This window comes from Artibeus jamaicensis, unplaced genomic scaffold, assembly GCF_021234435.1.
Source record: "Artibeus jamaicensis isolate MK-2021 breed Jamaican fruit bat unplaced genomic scaffold, CSHL_Jam_final contig_354, whole genome shotgun sequence".
NCBI classification, from domain to species: Eukaryota; Metazoa; Chordata; class Mammalia; order Chiroptera; family Phyllostomidae; genus Artibeus; species Artibeus jamaicensis.
This window is the reverse complement of record NW_026521803.1, coordinates 36,130,924-36,141,343: the sequence shown is the minus strand read 5'-3', so window position 1 is coordinate 36,141,343 and position 10,420 is coordinate 36,130,924. Positions and strand designations below refer to the sequence as shown.

Genomic DNA, 10,420 nt, shown 5'->3' with positions numbered 1-10,420 from the left:
ATTGAAATGAATGGAAATGCACAGGAAACCAATAGTAATGGAAAGGAAACTGGGACTCAAATCAAAGAAATGGACCAGAAGGAAGGAAAAAATGAGCAAACAGAAAAGGATGAAGAAACAAGAATTTAAAAAAATGAAGAGAGGCTTAGGAACCTCCAGGACATCTTTAAACGTTCCAACATCCGAATTATAGGAGTACCAGAAGGGGAAGAGGAACAGTCACGAATGGAAACCTTATTTGAACAAATAATAAAAGAGAACTTCCCCATTCTGGCAAAGGAAATAGACTTCCAGGAAATCCAGGAAGCTCAGAGAGTCCCAAAGAAGTTGGACCCAAGAAGAAACACACCAAGGCACATCATCATTACATTAGCCAAGATTAAAATGAAGGAGAGAATCCTAGAAGCAGCAAGAGATAAGGGGACAGTCACCTACAAAGGAGTTCCCATCAGACTGTCAGCTGATTTCTCAAAAGAGACCTTATAGGCAAGAAGGGGCTGGAAAGAAGTATTCCAGGTCATGAAATCCAAAGATCTACAACCAAGATTGCTCTATCCAGCAAAGGTTTCATTTAGAATGGAAGGACAGATAAAGTGCTTCCCAGATAAGATCAAATTCAAGGAGTTCATCATCACCAAGCCCTTATTATATGAAATGTTAAAGGGACTTACCTAAGAAAAAGAAGATAAAAAAGATGAACAGTGAAAGGACAGCAAACTCACAGTTACTAAGAACCACACCTAAAACAAAAGCAAACTAAGAGGACAGCTAGATCAGGAGTGAACCGTAGTAATGAAGATCACATGGAGGACTAGCAACAGGGGAGTGGGAGAAGGAGAAGGGGGGAGAAGGTACAGAAAATAAGTAGCATAGACAGTAGATAGAAAATAGATGGGGGGAGGGTGAGAATAGTAGGGGAAATATAGAATCTAAAGAACTTCAGACACGTGTTCATGAACTAAAGGGGGGATGGTGGGGGAGGGGTGTGCAGGGTGGAGGGGAATGAAGGGGGGAAATAGAACAAATGTAATGGCATAATCAATAAAATAAATATTAAAAAGAAAGAAAGGATCAAATATGAAGCCGTCACACAAAACTATCTTCTGAAGAGTTTGGAGGGGTCCAACCAGATTGTTAGTATACATGGTTTTAAGCAGATTTAAAGAGACAGAAGTGACATTTTAGAAGATCTCTAACGTGGGTTTACCCCAGAGGGAAGGGATCTGTTTAAAATGCTTGCCTACGGTTATTCAAGTTGCCCACAGGAGAAAGGACACGCCGATGACCACACACTGTTGGGGGGCTTGGTCTCAGTGGCCACACAGCCCCCCTGAGCTCAAAGGGCAGTCAGAACAGGGTGCAGCATTTGGGGACGTGTGGTACCCAAATGCTGCACAGGTGGTCACGCACCCGTGACCTGGTCAGGTAGGACTTGCGGGTGGGGAATGACTTGGATGATTCTGAAAGAAGTTAAACAATCTGAGTAACTTTTTTTCCAGACATTCGAGACTTAGTACAGCAACACTGCCAGGCCTCCTCTTGGCTCCTCTGTCCGAGCTGGTCCCTCTGTTTCACACAAACGGGGCTCCTTTTCGGTGCCCCAAGCCTCCCAAATCCAAGCTGGCGTTGCATCTCCCAAAGACCCTCACTTAATGCCACTGCTCATTTTATGCCCTTTCCTCTGCTCCCCAATTTTCTGTGTTCAGAACTTACAACAGACAGTGGGTGGGGTTGGCAACCTCTCCACAAACTGCCCATGATCACATAGTGCTGGAAAGGCCCTTGAGGAAATGCGTCCCAGATGAGGTGGCTTGGCCAACTCTGAACCAAGGGTTCGGGACTCTGGGCCCCGACACCCAGCGCAGCTCGCAGGAGCCAAGGGGACGGAGATGGGGTTTGCCATCAATAAACACTTGGTATATTTCCTCTCTGCCATAATATTGTCAGTAACTTCAGCTACTCTCTAGTTGAGAATGTGTTCCCCAAGCAGCCCATTATTGCTCCCTGGGAAGAAGATAAGCCTGTAAATGTGAATTCTGTTATTCAAGGTCTGTTGGCCTCGGGGAGAGTTGAGAGGCTTCATGCAGCGATTCTTTCACATATTGACAGCGGTGGGATTTCAGGGGACACAGCAAACGAGCATCAGTTTCGATGACTTTTGTCTTGGCTCTGAGTTATATGACATTCTATATTACCAAAGCCGCAGAGTTATGGAACTTGGGCTCTAACCAACAGACACCACATTTGCAGGAATTCCAGCCACCTGGCGCGCTCCTCTATCCTTGTCTTGTTCTGCTGTCAATGCTGCCTCCCAGTGGCTGCCCTGAGCAATTACACATTTGCCTGGCTTGTGGAGCTCTCATTCCTGATCTTAAAAAGCGATATTCAAAAATCTCCTCCCAACTCTGGAAATCATTTCCTTATCGCTCCTATTTCATTCAAGCAGATGTTTCTCTTTTGCTAATGAAATTGGTATCAGACACACAGCAATCTTCTGAAAAGACAAAGGTAATCAGAGGAAAGATGAATGAATACTTTTCAGCAAAAAACTATTGTTGAGCTGCCTTTTACATCTGAGGGCTTAACCACAATCACCTGGATGATCCAGATTTTATTCTACTCTCTAATCTCCAGCTCTGATTTCGACCTGGACGATCTGGTGATCATTAAAGAGCATCTTTTTTGGAACCAGGTCCTACAGGCTAGAAGGGCAGTATCTAGGTACCTAAAATCCTTCTCCCTCATCTTTCTTTTAAAAAGTCCCTCAAGTTATATTTCACAATGTGTGCCACAGACCTTACTCAAGGGATTTTAAGTATTGAAAAGTAATACGGCCCCGGCTGGTGTGACTCAGTGGACTGAGTGCTGGCCTGTGAACCTAAGTGTTGCTTGTTCAACTCCCAGTCAGGGCACAGGCCTGGGCTGCAGCCCAGGTTCCTGGTTGAGGGTGTAGGAGAGGCAACCACACATGGATGTTTCTCTCCCTCTCTTTCTCCCTCCTTTTCTCTAAAAATGAATAAATAAAACCTTAAAAAAAAAACAAAAAGTAATTACATAGATTGATTTGTTCATTTTCCTAGTATTGAGGCCACATGGCCCCTCAGACATTTGGTTTTCTCATCCATAGGTCAAGGGTCATATTTATTTTCCTTGTCTCTTGGGATTGTTGTGAGAATTAGGAGAGATGAGGTAGAAAAGTCTTTTGTCTGCTGTAAAGCTCTTTGCAACTGTTACAAGAACGCTGACCTGCCAATCTCTCTCCCCCAGCTCCGGTACTGCTGAAAAAGATCCAAGCCGAGATGTTTCCCGAACACTCTGGAAATGTAAGATTAAGCTGCCAGTTTGCAGAAATTCATGAAGAATCTACTATCTGGTGGACAAAAGATTCAAAACCAATAGCACAGGTGCAGAGAAGGTGCGGTATTTGCCCCTGGCGACTCTTCATAATTGTTGCTTATTTCAGCACATGGTTCTAAAATAGAATAATACATGATAGGAAGTAAAACAGAAACGCGGAGTAGCAATTCCACCCAGAATATCCCGGAAGAGTGAGTGAGGGAAGCCAGGCGTCTGGATGGGGAATGATGGCAGGGTCTGGCCCTGGCTCTGCGTCGTTGGGTTCTGTGGCCTTAGAAAGTCACAAAACCTTTCGTTACATATAAACATGTGATTTAAAACCTTCGGTAGCACAGCTTTAAATTTTAACTTTTAAAACCATTACGTTTTCATGCTATTCGGGGAACACGTGAAATCGCCTTCTGCTCTGCCGGGCTCTGTGGCCCCAGAGTGTCAGGGCGCTCTTCCATGTGTCTGTGAATTTGCTGTGTTTTCTGTCTCACACGTTCCCCTTAACCTGGTGAAGACCAAACAAAGCCAAGAAGGTAAATCAAAAGGAAAAGAATCCTTGTGGCTGCAGAAAAGTGGCCGCTGTGGAGGGTGGTGAGCAACCTTTAAGGGGGAAGAGCCATGAGTTTCTGGGGCACCAGGCTATTGGAGGGGCGGGGGAGTCATTGCCAAGAATGTTCCATGTGGGATGAATCTGACTGATAGCTTCTTAAAGCACCTTTCTGGGGATAAATGCTTGTTCAGGAGAACTGAGGGACTCAAGCTTCATCCGACACACCTGAGGAGGTGTGGATCGTTCTGGAACCAGGCTACCTGGTTTGATGGAAACCACCATAACCAAGACAACTCTCAGAAACCTCTTTCAGCCAAAGGGGGTCCCTGTTCATCTCCCTGAGTCACAGGAGGTGTTCCTATCCCTTTAATCTTGTCACAAGCAGACTGAAAAAGAAAGAAAAATAGGAGTTTTCTACATAATCCAATCAAACATGTCTGCTTGGATTATGTCTGAAAGTTAATGCTCCAATGCAGCAGTGGTAGGTTTGAGCCACAGTTTTGCTTCCTTAGTGTTACTGCTGAAGTCTCACTGGATCGTCACCGACGTGTTAGTGAATCTGCTTTGCTTAAACTGTCATCCTTACCTGCTTGTCACACGCATGGCTTAAGAGGAATTAGAATGGAGAAGCAATGGCTTGAGTTTTAAATCAAGGCTATCTCCAGAGCTTTATCAAAAAGGAGTACTAATTATTCATTAATTTTTTTTCTATAGCTGTCAGCCAAGTGCAATTAGCCAGCATTGTCTGCCACTTGGCTTGAAACTTGGCATTGGCGCCTGAGTCTTCCTGGTTCCTTTTCCTTTCAAGGTGTCTTTAGAGAACCTAACCTCCCTCCAGAGGACGTGAGCATTAGTAGCAGGCGATTTACTGATGACACGTGGCCGGGGCCTCTCAAGTCTCGGTGGCGTTTGCTTTCTTTCTCCTTGGCGACCCCGTCTGGATTAGGCGCACCGATTTGCTTTCTCTCTGCTAATACTTGAGCATATTCGGAAGTCATAATTCCTTCATATATGAAGAGATCATTTGTATTATTTCCCATGGGATTTCAGATGTTATCAAATTTCTTTCCCCTTTAATTCCAGTTGGCGGTTTCCATTACAAGTCCTTCCATGAGTCACTTAGCAACAGCAAAGACGCCCTTTTTCTTGTCTCTCAGTGGGTCTGGGTTTGCAGTTGGTTTTGAAGTTTTCAATTCTTCTTCAAGCATGTGTCTTCTGGACTAGTGACATAACTGAGGTGAATTCTGATCAGAAATTCTGATCAGCCTCCAGAATTTGCGATGCTCGTCTTTGCTTTATTAATGACAGTCCACCCTCCCAAATGTTTCTGTGTGTTACCATTGCATTTGAGAGTGAGAATGTTCAACCAGAATTGTGCCAATCATGCCCTACAGATAAAAATATCATTTAAACAGCTTATCATGATCTTGTCCAGCCCATTGGCTGAAAATATTAGGTCTGAGAAACATGACTTCCTTTCTCCTTACTCGTATTAGAAAAATGCAAGTTCAGAATGAGGACACATGTTACTATCCCCCACTTTAGTGCAGGAGACAACTCCATGGTGTCCTTGGCCATCGTTCAAGCCAGCCAGAAGGACCAGGGCCTCTACAACTGCCGCATCCAGAACAGCTACGGAGAAGTGACAGCGGAGTTCAACCTCACCCCTGAAGGTAAACCTCAGCTCTTCCATTTCCGATAAATGAGAAACACTGGCCCTGCCAACTGATGTTCCTTCGATCTGAAAGCATTCTCTTCTGTATCTTCTTCCAGTTCTCAAACAACTTCCCAGTCACCAGGATATTAAAGGTGAGCTAATGTGAGTGGGGTGCAGGGGGTGGGCCCATCAGAAAGTACGAAATAGCTCCTGGAGTCAGTGGTGGAAGTGATATTCCCATGGACTCTTCTAACCAAGGAAGAGAGAGCCTAGGAATGACTGAGAAATGAATGAAAATTCATGAGCCATTTCAGCCTGATTATAAGGCCCATATGATAAGTTCTCGAGGCTACGGATACCCAGAAGTACACCATTTGTGACAGAGATCATGTAGTAGGTGTTGCTGGGAACGTGTGGGGGGTGGTTGGGGTTACACTGTTTTCTTCAAGCCCCAGAAGCCCACGCACTAGCATTCGGCCGTGTGCGGGGGATTTTTCTTCAGCCTCTGACACTTACACGGCATGTTTTGCTTCTTCAGTTTAGTTTTCACTTTGACTAGCTGAGCAGATGCCCAAAGAGAGCCAGGTGTCAGGAGAACAACCCCATTTATTTGCATCTTAATGGAAATGACAGGTGGGTGTACAGGCTCTCCTTTGGCACCGGGGTGCACCTGCTATAGCGACAGCTTAGCAGCTGCTCCAGAAGGACACTCCCGCTGCCCCTGGGCCACCTGCTGAGTCCAAGGTTGACCTGTAGAACCTCAGAGGGGAAAGTACACCTGACTCCCAACAGAGCCGTAGCTCAAAGACGAGACGGGGGAGGTGGGCCACTGAGGAGGGTGTTGAGTACAACTAAACTCGGGCCATGTTTCAGGATGCGAAGAGATTGAGTTCAGCCAACTTATCTTCAGAGAAGACTTCCTCCGTGACCGGTACTTCGGGGACCGCCTGCGAGGCCAGATTGCCACGGAGGAGCTGCACTTTGGAGAAGGCGTCCACCGCAAAGCCTTCCGCAGCAAAGTCATGCAGGGCCTCATGCCCGTCTTCCAGCCCGGCCACGCCTGCGTGCTCAAGGTGCACAACGCCGTGGCCTACGGGACCAGAAACGACGATGAGCTTGTCCAGAGGAACTACACACTCGCTGTCCAGGTGGGCCCCCCTGCACTGACGGTGCCACTTGCCAAGTGAGAGGGACCTGTGGTAATCAGGCTCGGCATTGAAGGCTCGGCATTGAGGGGAATGGCTTTAAGCAGGTGCTTTTATTCCTTTGGGGTGAAGGCTGATTGCTGGGAATCATGTCTCAGTTCCAAGAGCTCTTCTTGGCCTTGGCCAGCCAGACGGGGCTCAGCCTGTGTCTGGAGGTGGCCCGGGCTGACCTGGGCTGAGATCATCTCCTAGGAAGTCCCAGGAGATCCCTGAGGGCTTGAATCTACTTGGACATGGGATGATAGGGCAAGTTCAGGGGCGGGGAGGGGGGTTGGCATGTAAGCTACACTGGATGCCAGGATCCCCAAAGACAGCTAAAAGCAGGAGGAGTTTCCGGAGTGTTTCGGTTTGGATGGAGGAGGAAGGAACGGGAAATATTTAGAAGGACAGGACAGAAGCATTTGCCCCCTTGCTTGCTTTCCTGAGTCTGGTTCTATGCCAGCCCATAAGCTATGAGGGGAGAGCACCCCTAGTCTCCAGCTACATTCCCACCTCTCTGTGCTAGAGAGTCACGGAACTCTGGCAGCAAGAGGGGAGGGGGACGCTGGCTTCTGTCCCTGCCTCCCCCTCCCACCTTGGTCCGCGTGCTTCCTTCTTGACACCAGAAGTGGCCAAGTTTTCAGGAGTGTCGGGTCTGCCTCCTTTACCAACTGGGTGCCCTTTTGCAATTTCTGCCCACAGAATGAGCAGATTGGACTCAGGTGACTATCCTGGGTGCCGTCAGGTATTCACCACCCATGAGTCTCCCCAATGTGACTGTGTCGCGTGGGACTCGGTGCACATGAAGGCAGCTCCTCTTCTGTAGGGATAGGATCTTGCCAATTGTTTTTCATTCTCCTCCGATCCACCCTTCTCTCTCCTTCCTTTCACTGACCATTTCTTTCATCTTCACTATCATCTGGCCCAGTCATGGACGTGCCCCCACTTCCAGACTTCCATTTGTAAATGCCTTACAGAGTGGAAAGCAGACTCCAATTTGCTTTTCCTATGTCAACAAGCTTGTCGAGGCGTTCCCTATTTACAACTCAAATTACACCTTTGAAGAACAACCTGAATGGGGAAGCTCATGGGAACCCAGCAAGCCCCAAGCTTGATCTGACATCCTGCTGAGGGGACAGTCCCCCCTAGTTCAGGGAAGAACTTCAGCCATGCAGTTCTACGGAGTTTATAATTCAGGGGCACCTGGCTCCAGAGACCACTTGACCTTCATCTGGGTCGTTCCTGCAGGTCTCAGAGCTGCTCTGCAAGTGGCCAGCTCTGGGTTGCAATCATTGTGGCTTCTGTGCCCCCAGCCAGGGGAGGGGTTGGGGACCCATCAGCTTGGCCTGTGTTAGGGAGTCTGACTAGCTTTACCAAAAGACTCTCTGAATGTCCTCTAATCACCGGGATCCCCCATGTGTTTGGGTGATACAGGAATGCTACGTTCAAAACACGGCCAGGTACTATGCGAAGATCTATGCTGCCGAAGCACAGCCTCTGGAAGGCTTCGGGGAAGTGCCAGAGTAAGTGCGTGTCCCGTCTCCTGCATCTCTACTCCGACTTGCTGGGCACTTGGGGGCGTGGGCTGGAGGGACGGCAGGGTGAGAAGGACCAGGAGGACAAGCATTTTGATTGGTCTCTCTGTAAGCTGTCAGGATACCCGTGGGTGCTATCCTGTTCCTCATTGGATCACCAGAGGCTTACAGAAAGATATTCGTTAAATATCTATAAATAAATGCGTGTGTGGATGGATAGATGGATGGATGGATGGATTCGACAAATATATCTATCAGGTTAAATAGAAAAGAAAGGATATGTACTCTCACAAATATCACATTGTCTGAACAATAAGCATATTGCCCTGGCTGGTGTAGCTCGGTGGATCGAGTGCCAGCCTGTGAACCAAAGGGTCACCAGTTTGATTCCCAGTCAGGGCACATGCCTGGGTTGTGGGCCAGGTCCCCAGTAGGGGGTGCTCAAGAGGCAACCAGACATTGATGTTTCTCTTTCTCCCTCCTCTTTCCCTCTCTCTAAAAATAAATAAATAAAACCTTTAAAAAAGCATATATAAGAGAACGTGAGAATATTACAGAATTATTAGTCCTGTGGTGAAAATAAAATCTGGTGCCATGTCCAGAAAGTGCGAATTGGGTGATTGGGATTATGGACACTTGATACCCACTTCCTAGAATCCTACTGAGATAAATTAGACTGATTACTTGTATCCACTCATGGACTTTTGATTCACTCAAGCAAATGTTGGCACCCTGGTAAATATACCATTGGGCTGAAGCTGGATTAGGACATTTCCGTACCTGAGACCCTTTTCCTTCCCGACCCTGGGAGAATTTGTGAGCGCGTGGCTGGCGAGAGTACACGGAGGGCCAAGTCCCTACAAAGGAAGGTGGCGGTGGTTGTTTTAACGGACTAGGACATGCTTGTGGCTTTTGAGGCAGATGGAGGACATCAAGAGTAAGATGACAGTAATCAACAGAAGATAAAACTCTCAATAGGGATTGGCAAACCTTTCTGTAAAGGGCCAGAGTGTAACTATTTGGGGTCTGTACTCAAGATGCAAAAATCAAGGCTATCATGTAGATCTGTATGTACTAGATCCTTATTGGTGTATTTTAAAAATAATAATAATTATTGAATATAATTTTTGACATATAGGTTTACTAATGAGAAGAGTAAAAAAATTTTTTAAAGTAACATTTTGCCTAATTGGGGCTCAGAGTTAGTATTTCCAAATCAATCGCAAATGTTCATCTATAAAACTCAGTCTTAGCCTGTGGGCTGAGTGAAAACGGACATTGGGCTGGACGTGTCTCATGGCAGAGGGTTCATCCACCCCACAGTGCACATCGCTCCCCCTGCAGGGAGTGGTGGGTGAGGGACAAGAGCGACGCGGGCAGGCTGGAGTCTCAAGGCTGGGGAGAAGAAGCAGGGAAGCAGGAGGTAAATGAAGAGCAAGTGAGTTTCTGGAAGCCATGGGAAGGTGTTTTAAAAAGAAGTGAGAGCAACTGAGTCAAGTGCCACTGAGAGCAAGTGAGATGAGGGTAAGAGGCCACCGGTCAGACTCAGCGACACGCTGCTGGTGGTGCCACTGGACTGAGGCCTCTTCAGTGGGAAAGCCGCTTCAGTGGGTTTGAGAGAGAACGGGAGGGAGGGACTGGAGACAGTGTGTCTGCAACTGATACGCGTTTTCGAGTGAGCTCAGGGCCCAGGTGCTCCGTGGAGATACTGCAGCGTGTTGCTGTGCTGTTGAGAATGATGCCACAGAGGGAATTCTGCTGGAGCAACGTCTCTGAGGGGGGCGGGGTCCAGGCAGCAGCGGGAGAGATGGTTCAGGCAGGAGCAAAGAGGGTTCCTGCCTAGGAGGTGGGGAAAGGCAGAAGATGTGAGTGCAGACCTCAGGAGATGGGAGTAGGTGGGCTGGCAGCTCTGGTTGTTCTGTGCTTACTGAGTTCTCACAATGGAACGGGAGGCAAAGCCATCAGCTGAGAGTGAGATTGGGGAGGAGGTGGGGGCGGTTAGAGGCCAGAGCAGCAGGTATAAAAGAATCCTCCAGGACAGGGCAGATTGGTGCAGGAAGATGCATTTAAGATCTGGGCATTCTCCGCTTCCAGCTGCCATCACGGCTGCACAGCCTCCTCTCTGGCCTCCCTGCTCCTGACCTTG

General features: G+C 47.6%; 1 protein-coding gene across 1 annotated transcript in view; it reads left to right on the top strand.

The window, feature by feature from the left end:
• ALPK2 (alpha kinase 2) overlaps window positions 1-10,420 on the top strand; it is a 97,070-nt gene that overhangs the window by 71,594 nt on the left and 15,056 nt on the right. The window contains exons 6-10 of the mRNA XM_037152003.2: window positions 3,268-3,415; window positions 5,444-5,571; window positions 5,672-5,707; window positions 6,429-6,703; window positions 8,174-8,262. Of these exons, the coding sequence (XP_037007898.2) occupies window positions 3,268-3,415; window positions 5,444-5,571; window positions 5,672-5,707; window positions 6,429-6,703; window positions 8,174-8,262 (676 nt within the window). The remainder of the gene's footprint in view (window positions 1-3,267; window positions 3,416-5,443; window positions 5,572-5,671; window positions 5,708-6,428; window positions 6,704-8,173; window positions 8,263-10,420) is intronic.